Source organism: Brachyistius frenatus, unplaced genomic scaffold, assembly GCF_029030835.1.
Source record: "Brachyistius frenatus isolate BFR_SWC_R1_liver_20210118 unplaced genomic scaffold, ASM2903083v1 Contig_1, whole genome shotgun sequence".
Classification (NCBI taxonomy): domain Eukaryota; kingdom Metazoa; phylum Chordata; class Actinopteri; family Embiotocidae; genus Brachyistius; species Brachyistius frenatus.
In genome coordinates, this window is record NW_027210600.1 from 7470768 (window position 1) to 7488703 (window position 17936).

The 17936-nt window shown below is 42.3% G+C and overlaps 2 protein-coding genes across 3 annotated transcripts in view; both read left to right on the forward strand.

Moving 5' to 3' along the window:
* Positions 1-5704, forward strand: part of dner (delta/notch-like EGF repeat containing) — a 49280-nt gene extending 43576 nt beyond the window's left edge. Inside the window, exons 9-13 of the mRNA XM_069723622.1 lie at positions 2189-2311; positions 2568-2681; positions 2937-3068; positions 3300-3546; positions 4261-5704. Coding sequence (XP_069579723.1) covers positions 2189-2311; positions 2568-2681; positions 2937-3068; positions 3300-3546; positions 4261-4372 — 728 coding nt within the window. The 3' untranslated portion in view covers positions 4373-5704. The remainder of the gene's footprint in view (positions 1-2188; positions 2312-2567; positions 2682-2936; positions 3069-3299; positions 3547-4260) is intronic.
* Positions 5705-8348: 2644 nt separating this feature from the next.
* Positions 8349-17936, forward strand: part of pid1 (phosphotyrosine interaction domain containing 1) — a 31248-nt gene continuing 21660 nt past the window's right edge. For both annotated transcript variants that reach the window (XM_069723742.1, XM_069723822.1), the window contains exon 1: positions 8349-8521. In XM_069723742.1, coding sequence (XP_069579843.1) covers positions 8492-8521 — 30 coding nt within the window. In that variant the 5' untranslated portion in view covers positions 8349-8491. The remainder of the gene's footprint in view (positions 8522-17936) is intronic.

The following is a 17936-nucleotide window of genomic DNA, read 5'->3' on the forward strand; positions in this document are numbered from 1 at the left end:
TCCTTTTGTCCTTCATCATCTTTATCTTCCCACCGTTTACCTCACCTCATTTCCCTCTCATCCACTGTTGTCTGGTTGCCATGGTGAAACAGTTAACTTGCAAGTGTTTGTGTGTGAGTGTGTCTCCCAATCCATTGTGTAAGTCTGTGAGTATGCTGTTTGAGAACATGCTGCCATCCAATCAAATTCCTCTGCTCAGCAGCCCTGTGTAATGGGTTTGGTGAAATTGGTGATTAGTAATTAGCGCAACAGACATTGCAGTGAAAACACACGCATGCATTTTGTGTGTATGTGTGTGTGTTTGTGAGCACATGAATACGGTATAGTTTATGTGACTGTCTCCGTAAGTGTGAGTTTGTGGGGTTGTGTAGCTGCCTGATGGTTGTTTGAAAGAAAACTGCCGGGGAGCTGATGTGTAGAAAGATCCGTCCTCCGGTTTCCTGTAATCCAGCTCACATGAGAGGCTGCCAGCCCACAGAAAGCAGACAGAGTCTTGGAAAGGCACTTGACATTTTCCTGCCATTTCACAGAGAGGACCCCAGAGGTAACTGGGCTCCTCATTAATTCCCGTTCTCTCCTTCCCCAAACACACATTAGCCGCAGCCTGAGGGGGCTTTGGTGAACCTTCAGTCAGAACTGGGACCTCAATTGAGAAATATAGTCAAAGTTAAAGAGGACTTAATGGAAACAGATTGTTTGTGACGGTGTAAGAACTCAAGAGACATGGCTTCCCTGCTGATTTTGGTTTTCAGTCATAGATGGTTGAACACTAACAAAATGCAGTAGTCCAGTTGGGGGTGTGTGCAGGTATGTTAGGCGTTACAGCGGTGCATATACAAACATTGCAGCTGTTTGTCAGCTCAGTTACTGCTGATTTCGATAGACGAAAAAAGGCAAATTTTGCCCTCTGAGGGTATTAAAACAAAGAGACTGGAATACAAAATCCACACTGTTGCTCACGTCAGTCTTTACCTCCTGAATCTGTATCAACAACTAAACATCGTAGCACCGAGTAAAACACAATCAGCTGTGCTACATTCTCTTACATATACTGCACATTACACTAGGTAGTTTATTTTTGGCTCGTAATTATTCTTTAGGAGAAACAGAAGAGGCGTTGATTGTCTGTTATTCATGCACTGGCCGTGTTTTCAGCTGTTGCAGGCCCATTCTGCTTCAGTACACAGCTGCCATCCCATGGAAAACACAGTGCACTGCAGGTCAATTGACCCTATGGCCAATCACTCTGAAACTCAGTGGCAAAATACAGAGTTTATAATATATCTTCATACACTAATTGGCAGCAGGTGATTTGTTATGTTTTATGGGGCAATATATATGAATGCAATGGGATTTATCAGTACAGAGTCAGGCTGCTGATATTTCCGAGCCTTGCATGGTCGGGATCGCAGATTCTAACTCGCATAAACCTCAGTCAGATAAGAATCAATAAGTTGGGCAAACTAGTAAACATATCCAACAAAAGGACCCCTCTGCCCCTCCACTCTCTCGGCTGGAGGATGGAGAGGGGGGGTGGCAGGTCTCCATTTCTCTCAAAATCGCCACTGCTTATTGGGCAAAATAATAAAAGTATATAAAAGTGTACATTATAAATCAATATACCAGCTCCTTGGTGATATAAAATGTTGGTGTACTACTAAAGCCTTTTTTAAGATCAAGATGTAGAGGGCATAATAAATCAGGTAAACACGTAAAGGTTGTTTCCGTGGTGACACCAAAAGTGATGGCGGGTACTGATTAAAATCTCTTAATCTTCAAAAGACACGACGAGAAAGACCAACCAATGAGGCAGGCGCTTTTTGTGATGCTACCCGCTCCGTGCCCTGCAGCAGTGTGTTATGGTTGCTCTGGGAAGCTGCCTGGTATGACACTGTGTGAATTGTGGATGAGAGAAGTGCTGCTGAAACACCTTTGAAGTGCTATTACAAGGAACCCCTGTTCAGTTCACAACCCCCAAATTTTCTGCTCTTAGCCTCTGCAGCGGTCATAGATTCTGCCAATAATGTGCTACATTACAAAAGTGTCCACATGCTTTCTTTCACAACGGGGGGCATACAGCAAAACCCTTCCTTAATAAATAAAGGTTGACACATCCTTCGAGGGGTGCAATATCTTAAAAGACTGTAGCATTAGTATAAACTTGTTTGTATTTGTGTATTTCTTCTAGGCTACCACGGTTTGTATTGTGAGGAGGAGTACAATGAGTGTCTGTCTGCCCCCTGCCAGAACTACGCCACCTGTAGGGATCTCATCAATGCGTACGAGTGTGTCTGCACGCCACAGTTTGAAGGTATGTACACGTGTCTGTGAATGAGCGTGGGATTATTATTAGATTTAGCTTTGGTTTCTAGTTTCACAGTTCGTGCATCAGGATGGATTGTAAATTCCCTCCCTCGGTGTGTGTGTGTGTGTGTGTGTGTGTGTGTGTGTGTGTGTGTGTGTGTGTGTGTGTGTGTGTGTGTGTGTGTGTGTGTGTGTGTGTGTGTGCGTGTGTGCGTGTGTGCGTGTGCGCGTGTGTTTGTTTGTGTGTGTGCGGGCGCGTGCAGGCAGACACTGTGAAATCTACAAGGATCCGTGTCTGAAGATTCGCTGCCAGAACGGAGGCCGCTGTGAGAGCGCAGGATTGAACGCTTCCTGTGCCTGCCCACCTGGATACCTGGGTGAGCAGCGATGTTATGATCAGCCTGACAACCACTGCATGTTACTGTGTTAATCGTGGGTAATGCAGATGAATGTTACTATATGTAAAATTATGCATTTAGTAAACTCAAAAACAACTGCAAGGAGCTGAAGTTTCTCCTGGGTTTGAAAAAAAAGCTGCATCAGGAGTCACATTGTCACCCATCAGCCTCCGTTCCTGCTCCTGACTTTGGTGCTCTAGTTGTTATTAAATGCAACCTTACCTGTCTGCTCAGGGGACAACTGCGAGGCCGACATGAATGAGTGTGAGAGCAACCCTTGTCACCATGGAGGCACCTGCATCGACCAATCAAATGGCTTCACCTGCCACTGTCCACCTGGGTGGGTGGGGCCCAGCTGTGAGATCCGTAAGTCAGCCTGTCAGAAAACATGTCTTCAGCTATTAATCTAAAACGCGACATGTTCAAAACTGTGTGTGTGTGTGTGTGTGTGTGTGTGTGTGTGTGTGTGTGTGTGTGTGTGTGTGTGTGTGTGTGTGTGTGTGTGTGTGTGTGTGTGTGTGTGTGTGTGTGTGTGTGTGTGTGTGTGTGTGTGTGTGTGTGTGTGTGTGTGTGTGTGTGTGTCTGTGTGTGTGTCAGACCTGCAGTGGAAGCCGGCACACACTGAGGACACCCTGACCAACATGCCCCGCCACTCCCTGTATATCATCATCGGAGCTCTGTGTGTGGCCTTCGTCCTCATGCTCATCATCCTCATCGTGGGCATCTGCCGCATCAGCCGCATCGAGTACCAGGGCTCATCACGCCACGCCTACCAGGAGTTTTACAACTGTCGCAGCATTGACAGCGAGTTCAGCAACGCCATCGCCTCCATCCGCCATGCCAGGTCAGTGGCAGGTTTCATACATAGTACTTACTGATGTACTATAAACAGTCATTGACAGTTTAGTATTTACTGTCACTAAACAGGAAACATTGGTGCACTGGTTTGCATTCAACACAGCTACTCGGGAATCAGTTTTTCTTTTCTTTCTTTTTTTTTTAAAGGGTAAAGGTCACCTGTTTTGTTATGAACAGTGTTTCATTGTTAACAGAACACTTTCACTCAACTGTGGGTGTGCCTGATCCCTTTCTCTGGTTCTTGTGGACCATGTGATGTTTTTGAAAACTCCCAAACAAGGGCGCGAGGGAGCTTTAATAAACTGGTGCTATTACAGTTGGGAATAAACTTAAATCCGTTTGCAAGTCGTGAGGACTTCTACTCTGCCTGTGACAGCGGTATCTTCTGGACGCTGCTGAGTTGGGAGAAATGTAGGATCCAGCAGTTGTTAAACTGAAATCCAGAATATCTTTTACATCTTTTAACCGTTTGTATTTTATTATTGTCTGTCTTTTGTGAATCCCCCTGACTGTACAGACAGACAACACTAAATCACAGAGGTGCCCCTTAAATAAAAGTTTGTTTCGCCTTTTTTTTTTTTTTTTTTTTTTTTTACCACCATATCACTTACTGATACCACTGAGTTTCACAACTAGGTTGGGAAACAGGATTCTGTTTTGCACTCGTGACGATCTTTTGGTTTTTGTGCTTTCTCGTTAGATTTGGGAAGAAGTCCCGGCCTGCCATGTATGACGCCACTCCCATCGCCTACGAAGACTACAGTCCTGATGACAAACCTCTGGTCACCCTCATCAAGACAAAGGATTTGTAAAACACAACCAGCTCAAACCATCGCAAGCTGTACACATACAACTGCACATTTACACATGTGCATACACGGCGCACACACACACACACACACACACACCATACATACATGCAAGTCAGTACGAATATAAAACTTATTTCTTAAGAAAAAAATAACAGCAAAACAAAATTGAATGTAAAGTGGAGAAAAAAATATTCTGTAGTTTAAAAGAAGAAGAAATCTGGAATTTGATACATCTATTTTCCTGTCAAAGTCCATACGGCTTTATTGTAGCATTAGAGCATACTTAGCATTACTTAAGTTATTGATGACGGGCAACACTAGCAGTAACCTCTGCTGTACAATAGAGTGATGACTTTAGTCTGCACCAGACTGTCTGTCTGTAGGCGGGGCCTGTAACACGGGAGCCCGCATTTCTAAGTGTAAACTCAGCAGACGGTGCTGAGAAAACAGTCCTTACAGGTGTTGTAGAAATAGGTGCACTTCTAACAGTGCTTACACCGTATCTTTTTCTATATTTAAAAAATAAACATCTGCAGTAGGTTGCCTTACTTCGTGCATGGTTAGATTTGATGTTCTCTCTGCAATATTTTAAAATCCTTTGTACTTGTTTGTTGGTTGTTATTTTTGTTTTGTTTTCATTGCAGTTGTATTTCTCTCTGTCAAGATTGTGCCAAATATTTTCTTTAGGTATTTTGTGGTTAGTAGATCAAATACATACGTGTATAAAAATACTAGTCACAGAAGTTTTTTCTTTTTGAAAATACATACAGTATTGTCCTGTTCTTCACACACAAGTATCTCAGTGGTGTACGAGTCGTAAAGAAAGTGGGTTCGCTGGAGTACTGTGACCCTACCATCCTGCTGTATGTATTTCAGTGATATTTAGGATAGTCGGTAGGTATATTTCTCACTGCACAGAAAAATAGTTGGTTTTACTCCGTGTACCTGTGTACAAATTCACCTCTAGTATTGACAGCGTTGAATAGTTTCTGGATGAGAGTTTCTTTGCGAGAATGGACTCTTGCTGGTTTCAGGTTGGAGGAGGAGGAGGAAGAGTAGGAGGTGGAGGAGGAAGAGGAGGAAGAGGAGGAGGAGGAGGAGCGGCAGGGAGGATGTCTACTCCAGAATATACTGTATGTGCTTCTGTGTTCTGCAAATGGAAAACTTTACTGTCTGTGCAGCTTTGTTGTTTCTTTCAAGGTCAAGCAATGTTTTACCAATAGGCTCAGCTAATCTTACGATTTTGTTTCTCTCATTTTAAACACAGTAACCACATGATTACCTATTATCTATGTTGAATTATGTAAACAATAAAGACTCAAGTAAACATTATCGACTCACCTGGTGTCTCGTGTGAATTCTGGCTAAAACACAAGTGCATTTTCTTTTTCACAGGCACTGACAACATAAAATTGCTATTTCCCAACCAAGTATGCTGATCTGTGCTGACTATCACCAATCAGTCATTCACTGCTGCAAACAAAATGTCTTGATCCAGGACTTAGTCAGTTTCACACGGCTGTTCCAGAGGCGTTTGTGTTGTGTGCATAAGATTTGAGGCAGGCAGTTTATGCTGTCACCTGTGTGATACCTGGGTTTCACTACTTATACGAATACAATAAATTTGACTTTGAGAAATATGGACATGATTTTCTACCAAATGTTATTGCGCAAAACCCTTTTTCTCATCTAACAAAAAAAAATAACCTAAACTTTTCAAATGTTATATGTTGTCTAAACAGACATTTGTACAAAAAAAAAAAAAGCAAAATAAAAATGACTGAATTCAAGTTTAAATCCAACTCTGATGAAATAAGTTAATAAGAAATACAAATTTAACATCAGTTGAAACAGATGAATTTGAATGCAACATCAGACATTTACATCCATCTATTTAATGATGGATTCTTTTGACTCTTTCTTAAATTACAATTTCTTTAAGTACAATGGGAACAGATGTTACACAAAAATTCTCCTAAAGAAATGGATGTTATGAACTTTATGACATACATGTTAGTTAATATATTTATCAACCATATACTAATATTAGTTATACCTTAATATTTAAGTCCTTGAAAATGTTAACAAAAGACAATTATTAAGTTATTTAATGCTAATTATTGTATTAAATATCTGGTAGCCAATGCTTATCACTACCAGTATTTACTAATGCCAATAGAATCTCTATAAACTATTTAATACCTTAGTTAACATGAATACCATTAATAAATTATGATTTACATATTAGTTAACTGTAAATCAACCTAGTAAAAGCTTATTATAAGTAAGGAAAATGTATGGAATGTGTTGCTTCAAGTGAGTATTGACTCAGTCATGATCAGATGACACTGCTGCAGTAAGTGTTGGGCTGCAATGATGAAATTGTTTTTGAAAACGTGGATCCTGAGTATTTACAGCGTCTGTTTTTCTGTCCCAAGGTCGTACCCACCAGACTGAGCCGTCAGCCGTGGGAAAGTCCTTTTATGGAGTGTTGGTAATGTGAGCCCCCTCAGTGACCTCAGGCTACATCCAGATGTCCCCCCCCCCCCCATGTAAACATCTCTAAATACAGACTGGGACCGTGGATTCATGTCGCTCAACACACCTACACATATTACACGTGTACACAAGCAAAGACATGCACGCATATTGGAGGAGCACCAGCTGTTATTGGTGGCTCTCACCTTTGCTGATGGTCTGTTTTGGAGGCCTTGTGCTTAACCTTTGCCTTCTGAATGCCATGGAGGGTCAGACTTGACATTGGTCCCGCAAGACGCTGTACTACAGAGAGTTTCTGTCTAATTTAAAGGCCTCCACGTCCATGAACGGACAACTGGGCTTGAACGAATTGTGTGGTTTCATTATATGGTTGTATCACTTGTCAGAAAAAAATAAAAAAAATATTGCCCAGTGGTTAAAGATGTACAAAATTTGGGCGGCAGCAGAATTAATAAACGTTCTTAGACCTCGTTTTTAGAAAAACAAGGTAATGCCAAGCAGATCTCGGTCCAGAACAGCCAGGCGGGCTGAATGTTTTTGGTAAAGCTGGTTTTTGAGGCGCTTAAGGAGATCAAACTGTGTGGTTACGACATTGTTTGTCCTCAGCTGCCTTTGTGAAACTTTGGTATTATCAAAGCTTTAAACAAACCACGTTTTTATTGCCACTAGCCACTGAAATTATGCCATGCCATTTATGCAAGGTTCTTATTTGATCATTTCCATTTAACTGCATTCCTGCACTGGCTGGCTACTTTGGTCTGGATGACTAATAGTCGGAGGCCTTGAAATCATCTCTGTAATGGCACTAAATATCATTATGGCTCCTTTTTAGTGTTCAGTGGAAAAATAATTTGTTTCACTCCATACTCACATCACCATGGACATAATGAACTTGCACCATTTTACATTTTACGAGTGACAAAGTTTATATTTATGTGATATTTACATGCATCTTTAGTTTATATTCATGATAAATAGATACTCATACATCCCATATAGAGATGTGTATAAAGTAGCTCCACCTGCAGAATATACAACAGTAACATGCTGCTCACACACTGATGCTTCAGTATTAATAATCTAATGATGTCATACATTATAAGACACCGGTCAGAGGGACCAAACCAAGACTCTTACTTGAATACCTTGACTACATATTGCTGCTTACACAAGTACCTACTTGTGTACTTTTTTCATGCTCTATGCTCCTTTTTCTTGCGATGGAGCATTTTTTTTTACACTGCTGTTGGTACTTTTACTTAAAGATCTGAATTCCTCTTCCACCACTGTGAGAGTGAAATATATTGAAGTTAAACCGTTTTAAATTCCCCCCACACAAGCGTGTACAGCACAGCTGCAGGTGTAAGTCAAAAGCTGCGTGAATCCCGACGTCCGACAGCCCCTGAAAGCAGCATGAAGCCGGGCGGAGGGAGCAGGTACCTCCACCTGCTGGGCGGATGCGCTAACTACAGCCAGGCGGAGCAAACACATCCTTCATTACCGAGCAGTCCGGATTGAAGGAGGACAGAGAGGCGAGCAGTGGGAGCGAACAGATGTGAACCGGACTACGACCACAGGACGAAGCTGTAGTAAAGACGGAGAAGCTGTGATTCTGCTAATATGTGGCAACCTGCGTCGGAGCGGCTGCAGGTAGGACGCGCGGCTCTGTGAGGCGCTTGTTGTGCACAGGTACAGCGGTGGAGACGCCGTGTTCACAGCCACCGGGAGCCGCCGTGCTGTGCATGGCTGCAGCCTGTACGCTTTCTCAGCAGCTCCACACGCTGCGTGCGCGCAGCGTTTCACTTTGAAAAACGACACAGACGGGTTTTTAAACGAGCCCTTTCTGCTCATCTCTCTGTCTCCGTTTGATCACCCCGTGTTTTTTTTTTTCGGTGCTACGTTTACACGCGCCTATTGACGTTACGCAAACCGGGCGCACCGTGCAACAATCTTTGTGGCTCTGCTGCATTCCTGTGCTCATCCACCGGCTGGAGACCTGGTCTTGTAACGCCAAAGACGCACAGCCTCTGTTTTTAAATGTGCAATTTGGCCCGCAGGCCTTGTGTCATCCAGCACTTCACATTTCACAGCGAGTGCAGCAGGCCTTCTCCTCCTGTTGTCACTCTGGGTTTCACTCATCAGGGTGTTTACCTCTCCGTGTTTGTGTCAGCTCGCTAAAAGCATCCCGAGACCCGTTAAAGTGTAAACTAAAAGAAGAAAGAAAAAAAAAACAAAGTCCCGCTAATGACACGTAGTTTGATATCTACGGGTAAAGCTGCGCACCGACCCTGGCTTCACGTCTCCTGCAGACGTAATGCTCTCCAGATGTCGGCCTGCCTGCACGGCTGCCTGCCAAGTGAACTTGCACAATCCCCCTCCTCTGCCCATGGCAGGCGTCAAGAAGATGGAATTATTAAAAACCGAGAGTTCCGGTGTTTGTCCTCCGCAGTCAGATGTGGAGTTTGGGGCCGCTGTAAATGATCCCCTCAACACGCATCTGCGCTCCAGTTCATGTAAACATCCATCCGAGCTGGAGCTGCTCACAAACCACCGCGATTCTTCACGGGTCGCCTAGCAACCGCGCTCCAGAACGTAGTTCAATCATTGATAAACTATTGATTCAGCTCATTGGTTGGACTCAGAGTGGCCTGCTCAACAAGTGTCACTAAGTCCAGCTTATACTGACTGTGGCCTGTAGTTTCTTTGAGTATCTAATTCCACTTCACCACATTATTCAGGCTGTTTTTGTGTGTTTTTTTTTTTTTTTTTTCCTTTCATGTTGAGTAAAATGATTGATTGAAAAAAAAAATTTGATTGAGGGAAATGCAATAACTACAACACATTGTTGAAGATTAAACCAGTAGTTTCCAACCTTTTTGTTTTCTGATGTCTTATTAACAGCAGTGTGCAGTCAGGGTCACGTTTCAGATGTCTCTGAGTTGTTAACAGCACCACCAAACAGGGATTTTCTCCCTCTAAATTTCTAAAATTTCATTTAAATACATGTTCAAATGATTCAATACCTCACCAAAAACCAAAGACTTGAGAAAAAAAATCTAAAAACTGAAAACAGATTTGTATTTCAGAACTTAGTTTTTTCTTCTTTCCTCAGTAATCATCTTATGAACCCTCACATTTGATATACAACTGGATATAAAGTAGTTCAAACCAGCTTCACTTGCAGCAGCTACAACAGTAACATGCTGCTCACACACTGATGCTTCAGTATTTATAATGTAATGATGTCATTTGGCTGCTAATACCTCAGTACTTTTACTTGAGTATGATTTTTCCTGCGGGACTTTTACTTATAATGGAGTATTTGTACTTTGTTGTAATGGTACTTTTATCTGCATACTTCCTGCACCACTGTGTGCGTGTGACGGTGAGCAAGTGAATTATTCTGCACTTTGCCAAATACACTGAAAGAAAAATATACACATGAAGTGGTGCAATCCGAAGCCTCTGACATATGATTGAAATCATTGTATGTGAAGTTATTTTGTTAATTTCTATCACAGCAGCCGAACTATGTCATTTATGTATGTTCATATATTAGTCTACCTCACTGTCATCATCCCCTACTGTGAAAGGAGTTGTCTTAAGTCTGAAAAGTAACCCCGACGATGTTATCAGAGCTCTGTTGTGTACGCATTATCGTAGTTTTAAAACACAAAAAGTGTTCACATCAACATCCAAGTTATTTAGCTGTGACTGGAAAACTCTGAAAATCAGATCTACGCAACTCCTTATGAGGAGAAGCTGTAAAGTTACATGTATTGGGATGCCTCATGTCAGCCAAATAAAAGATAGGGTTGGGTTGCATTGTGGGAAATGTACCATCCAGTTTTCTGGAGTTCAGTACTGAATTGCTGGAGGGGGAAAAAAAAGAGGTTTGTTTGTTTGAAGAAATTTGACTTTTGATAACAGGAACTTGGCTGACACCAGCTCACCTCCTGGAGACCAGCTGTGGTTCAACGTTGATAAAGCGTTTGGTGTTTTTCTCCTGTCCATTTCAAAACTCTGAAGCACTGTGTAGCTCGATGGATGACTTTGGAGGGGAGTTTGGTTCAGCAGAGTGTACCCAGGTTGTTCTGCTCTTGGGATGAACAGCAGAAACCTCCATAAATGTCCTGCTTTGACTTTTTTTTAATATCTGTAAATTAAATTTCTATTGTTTAAAATAACAGCATAAAAAAGACTGAACAACCCTAATGGCAAAAAGTGGTTTTGAATGACAGCAATACCTGTCCATTATCTGCTTTGTAACCATAGCAACACCTTCCTTCAGCCTGGTATCCTTCACCTCTTTTGAGTTGGGAATGGTGGGGCTTATACAGCCGGATCTCTGTTAGCTGATACACAGTAGAATTCACCGGTGCTTATTATCTCGTGTTTTTGTTGTTTTTATTCACTGTGGCATCCGTCCACATTATTCTCACGTGTGCTGTCCTCTGTTGCCATGGCAACACCTGGTGTCTTGCTGCATTTTTGTTTCGCGCTCCGGCGGGAAGAGGAGGAGGGGAGGGGGGAGAGATAGATGGAGGTGTGGGGGTGAGGAGATGCAGGTCGCAGCGCTAGTGGCAAGCTGCTGGGCCTGAAGTGTGTGTGTGTCGGTGCTGCATCATGCCGCCCTCCCCATCTGTCCTTCTCTGTGTCCATTTCCCCATCCTCCCCACCTCCCGCTGACCACATCCCTCGGTCAGTTTCAGGGGGCCCTTCCTCCCCACGCAGAGGCCACGTCAGTTCACCGAGAGATTGCCCAATACACAGTGGTCTGGGAACGACAGCACACATGCACGTCCATTCGTGAGCAAGTTTGCGGGAAGGTTAAGCATGCTTCCTTTTTGTATATAACAAGAAGTTCTAGACGTGCTCTTTTCCGCTGTCAGCAGCTCTTTCTTTAGACGTGGCTTCAGCGTTTGACACTTTAATGTGTGTGACTCAAACTCCAACTGGGCTGAGCAGATGAAAAGACGTGGACCTGACAGTGCAGAAATAGCTGACTGAGGTCAGACACAGTCAGAACCAGCCTCCATCTGTGCATCTTTACTTGTCACTGTGGTTATCTCCGTCTGCCTTCATTTGTTTGTGTGCCTGTGTGTCTCTTTGTTTGTCTGAGGTTGCTTTGTAGCCACAGTTATGTTGTCGAGAGTGTGGTCTTGGTGGTAAAAGGAATTCACAAGCAGACTGGCACAAAGTTCCCATGGTCCCCTTTAGTCCTTTTCTTTTCTTTTCTTTTCTTTTCTTTTCTTTTCTTTTCTTTTCTTTTCTTTTCTTTTCTTTTCTTTTCTTTTCTTTTCTTTTCTTTTCTTTTCTTTTCTTTTCTTTTCTTTTCTTTTCTTTTCTTTTTTCCTCCTTATGAACAAATTGCTGATCTGGCTGTTCGTATTTGAGGAATTGGTATAATCTCCTGTTCGTGGTAATTATAAAGTTTCTTAATGGTTTGCATGTGACAGACTGTGATCCTTCTCATTAGTCAAAATGGATTAATTCCTTTTTTTCTTCTTCTGTTTTTGTCCTTTTTGGCCTGACTTTCCTTCTCCTGTTACATCTTAGACATAGCTGTGTTAACGCCTTGACAGAATACTAAACCCAACTCCACACACATATTAAAAAGGTTAGAGCCACAAAGAGGCACAAAAATCCAGAATCATTTCCCAAATTTTCAACATTAAACTTGTCCAATAATCTTTATTAATTACTATTTTGAATCTTTTTTCAAGCAAAATTGCAAAACATTTCATGTTACAATTTTGTCACTTTCATTCTTTTCTCTGTCTTCTCAGTATGTGTGGGATTTGATGGTCAGACAAACGAAGTGATAGTTAAATGTCTCCTTGGGCACTGGATGATAAAATATGTATTTTTCACTAAGTATTACATCAGCAGATAAACTGATGATCAAAATAACAAGGCTGGTCGCCCAAGTAGAGGCTACGTTCGGTAACTGCTGTTGCTCACTGACGCCGATGAGGTCCTCTCCTGTATAAATGGAGAAGTTATACGTTTTAAAACGAAACTTTATCGATATTTAGGCAAGTTATCTTTTGACAATAATTGAAGCAATTCGGTCGGTGCCAGAAAAGTATTACAGTTCATTACCCAGCCCTAATCGGGTGCAGCATGAAGCAGCTAAAGCTGTAGCACGCACGTGTAATTTGCAGTTCAGAAACAGACACACTTGATAAAAGCCTGTTAGTGTTGCCTGACACCGGCTAACGATTGCACGACTGGCTCCATACGCTGCACACTGTTTTGTGAGTAAAGCAAGCCACATCTTTAAACTGTCCATGTTCTTGACAGCAGGCTGTGTTTTTTTTGTCATTAACAGGTCTTGGTTCTGTGTAGACGATTTAACGTGCTGCCGTGGGTTCACTGTTTACGCCAAAGAGTTGTTGATGTTTTTATTGCCAGCCTGGGATTGCCACCCTCGGGCTCTGAAGTTAGGGTTGCTGTTATACCCACATCCTCCTACAGAAGTGACCCACCAATCACAGCGTCCGATCGTGACCTTCTCCCTCCTACACGCTCTGATGCGCCAGTTGTGACTGAGAAAAACAGGTTTGCCCCTGTGTAGGGACCTCCCACAATCAACTCCGGGTTGAGCTTGTTCTGACATATTTCCTCTCGTAAACTGTCCCAGGGTCAGAGGGGGAGGCTGTAAACACACAGGGAGACAGCTCAGAAACTTACACTGCCTTACCAAGCAGGCAACTGGAGGGATGCGTCCTACCTCTGGCTTCAGGAAGTAACTGCCGCCACACCACTCCTCCTGCTCCACCTGTGGACCACAGCTTCAGTAAGCTGACAGGAAGGAAGGATGTGTTTGTGTGTATAAATGTCATCCGAGGTCCAAACAAGGGCAGAATAAAGCTGGTTGACAGTTTCTCAAGGTTTAAGCCTCAATCTTGTCATTGTTTGGAAAGACGAGGTTTTGTTGGTTGAATTGACCCCATTTTGAGGAGAAAACTCATGAACAATTCATTTGATGTGTAACTTTAGCTCATGTCCTGTTTACTCACTGGGGGAAAAGACACGCTTGAAAAGCAAATCCCTGCTGACAAAATATTTTTGTCGGATATGGTGCGTTTGGTTTGATGGCTGTTGTTTCGTGAGCTCCTGCTTTAAAGGAACACTGTGGAGCCTTTGGCCACTAATTGTGCAATTGGTTGATGTTTTCACGTGAGTGTGTCCCCTTGGTTAGTGTCTCGGGAAAACATTCAGGAACACATTGGCTCATGGAGTACAGGATACACATTCCTGCCAGTTGTTCCACTAGTCAACAAGTGGTGCTAACAAGACAAGCAATGTAGCACTGGGACAGCAAAAAGCAGAGAAGACTACCAGGCACTCAAGAATGTAAACAATGAACGCTCCAAGGTATTCAGAAAATAGATTCATTTCAAATGTTTTCTGTAAAAGCAAACTCGTAATTTATTATTTCAGTAAAGTCACACTTTGTAAAAAAAAAACCCAACAATGCTCTCATTCATGTGAATTATTGAGTTTATATAAAAGTGGACGTAGCTTCTGAGTCTGTAAAATGAGGCCGATGCAGAACCACCTTAAACTGCAATACCACAGAGGGCCACCAGGGGTTGGCTCTAAAATGGCTCCAGCTCAACCGACTCCCATTCAATTTCACTCATGAAATACAAACTCAATAATTGTTTTCTACGATACACTTCTGTGTCATTTGCTTAAGTCACTCCTTCCCATTAGTTTCCTGGTGGTCCATCTGAAAATAATCCCATGTTTAATTGAAAATTAGGCCTCAAAAAGCTGTGTTTTTGAGGGCGTGTCTGTTTAATTGACAGGCCCCTGGTGCAGTCAGGTTCAGTGGGCGGGGCGTAGTTTCCTCAGGTTCCCAATCAGATCGAGTCAGACCCACAGCTCGCCCTTCCCCAGCTCCCCGAACAGAACGACTGATCTGACAACAACAAACAGCGATGTTCTACTGTCTTGGTCTTTGCCAACCCCCCCCCTCACACACACACACACACACACACACACACACATACACAATGTACAGCAGGTGCATGTCTGACACAGACTTACGGTGTTGACAAACCGTTTTGGTCTTGAGGTCTGTTTTAGGATCCTTAACGTGACTAAACCAGTAGCCATTAGTGCATCCAGTTGCATATTTTCTCTGATTATAATGCTTTTGGACACTGACATCTATGTGCTTGGCTACTGGCTCTTAATATTATTTCCAGCTGTTTTCTACACTTTTGTCGTGATCCCATCCCATGGAACCAGGACGTTGTGTCTCAGTTGGTGAGGCCGGGTGCCTGTTTTCACCCTGTTATGCAGTATCTTACCATGATATTGACCTGAGAACCTCTTTCCTGTAAGAATGCTGTCTCAGGGGGGCCAAAAGTTTAACTTACCATCTGTGACCTGTTAAGCTCATCACTGCAGGAGGCAAACCGCTCAAAACTCTCTCCGAAGGCCATATGAAGCCTTCGTTTCTCATGCATGTAACTGTTCCAGTCATCTCCTGAATTTGCATATGTTTCAAGGCACAATTCAAAATTATTTAATAGTAGAGACGCTTTGAAAAATAGCATGTGCACTTGTCTTGATGACACTTGGGATTTCCAGCAGCAATCAGAGACATACTTGGAGAGCAGTCATTCAAAACAGACGAGGGCACTGGGAGTGTTGGCTCCGATCCGAATCTGACCTTGGTCATCCATCATAATTTTAGTTGTAATAATTTTTAGAACCTCCCTCAGAAAAAAAGGCTGGCATTCTTTAAATATTGTACGATAAAGTTTATTAGAAGCACTCATTTTGGGTAAATCCATTTTATATGAACCCCGAGAGCCATAAAATATAAATAACTGAATAGTTGTAAAGTCCCACTGTAGGAGTTCTGGCAGTATTAGGATATGTTCTTATTTTTTTTTATTATAAGTTCTTTGCTCCATAAATACACATTAATCACATTGGTACATGCAGCAATGAGTCAGTGCTGATGCTTTTAGCATTACAGTCATACTGCCAAATTTGTAGACCGCTGGTTTTTTAACAGTAAATGTCAGCACTGACTTACAAAGGACCAAATAGTTTGATGGCGTTAACATCACATCTAAACATATAGAGTGGAATAACACATTTTAGATGAAAAGATTAGATTTAAAATTGCATGCATTAAAAAAAACGTTGACTATGTCACCTTTAAGACCTTTACAGCAATACATTTTACATTTACTTTACTACGTTACTATCTTTTCATTAAGGCTGGAAATCTGTGCGCTATGAATGCTGACATGCATTGTTTCATGTAGTTGAGCCTTTTTATAATACAGTAGGTCTCAGCGCAATTAGGAGATTGGAAAGTGAGCAGTCTGTTGGAGTTTCTGTTCCTAAAATGGCAAAATAGGAAGTTATAAAATTGGTATGCCACGTATCAAACCCTGGCAGTGGTGTTAAACTTTTAAATATCCCACCATTAGGTATCTGATATATGTTAATGACCCCTCGAGGCCCTCGGTGACTCCGTCAGATGAGGCAAAGATGAAATTGCTGTCGTGAAATGCTTGAGTTATAGTTCCACTGATGGCAGAGCATTTTGTGCATATTAGTAGCACTGAGTGCGTGTCAACATTCAAACAAGGCTGTCTTTCATAATGTTGACAGAGGACCATTATTCAGAGATTTGATGTGTTCTTGTGACCGTAAATGTGAAGTGTGGACAGGATCAATGCCTCGCACCAGCTCAACACTAAGCCAGCCCACACCGGTCTGATGGAGGAGACAGAAAACCTGCCCGAGTCCGAGTTCAAGTCTGAAATAGAATCAATAACAGCAGTAACTTGATGAGGAGTCTGTTGGGACTCGAAAAATAATAATTTAAAAAACCCATTGAATTGCAGTGAAAATATTGTGAGTGGAATTCCAGCATTGCTCAACAAGCAGCCCTCCGCTCAGGCCTTTTGCTCCTGGTGGGGGGTGGAGGACTCTTGAGAGCCCACTGCTGCCACCTCCCCAACCCCCCCTCTTTCGCTCCGTACCGGGGCCAACCGCAGGAATGCAAGCCGCTGTCAGGAAGCTGTAAAGTGCTGACGCGGAGGTCAGCGAGCGTTTACACACATGTGGCTTTACTTTCACAACTCCATCTTGCTTTTTCTCCATTTCTCCTTTATCTGCTCGTCTTGACAGCCCCCCCCCCCCCACTTCTCTTTATTATTCTCTCAACATGAAGGTCCACTATAGTGAGTGTGCAGGTTGTGTGGAGCACTGTGGAGCATCATCACAGGATTCGACCTATTGAGGCACGAAATTGGCTTTAAGTGTAAAATATTTGTGTTTATCATTTCAAAAATCTTGTGAACTTGTGAAATTGTATGAACTCTACAATAGTTTGAGCTACAGGTAAGCTTAAAATAAGAACAACTCATACGATTAATATTAATTAAATATGAATTACTTTGCAACCAAATTACAGGTATTCACAGTCTGATTAATGTAACTGAGCTTTATTACTGAAGTAACAATTGATGCAGCGTTGTTGGATTTAGAAAGTGGACACCAAACTTGTTCCTTGAAGTGGACTGAAGATGTCCTACTTGGCTTTACTAAAGCAACAGTGGGGGTTGATGATGGCCTGTATTGGCAGGATTGGCTGAAAAAGTTGATCATCTGTTGCGTTATATTAAAAAAAAAAAAAAGCTAATGCTGCTCAGCATGGAAACAGCTTTAAAGTTCCAAAAAGTTCAGGACAAAAGTGAGTGACAGCATTTGTAAAAGTGATCTGTACTTAACGAGAAACTCCTCATTAGTTAAGTTTTTTTTTCGGTAATGTTCATAATCAGGCCGGTTTTCAATGTATTCAACACAGGAGAGGAGTTTCCAAACAGAACACAAATTGTAGGAAAAAAAAAAAAAAGGGCCAAATTCCGTTGCCCTCACCCAACTGTTCTTCAGACATTCATGGTCCCCAGATGATGAATCCTGATGACTTTGTTCCAGTTTTATTGTGAGGCTGATGTTTTCAGTGTATTGTGATTTTACTAATAAGAAAATATAAGAATGCTGACACAATTATTGATAA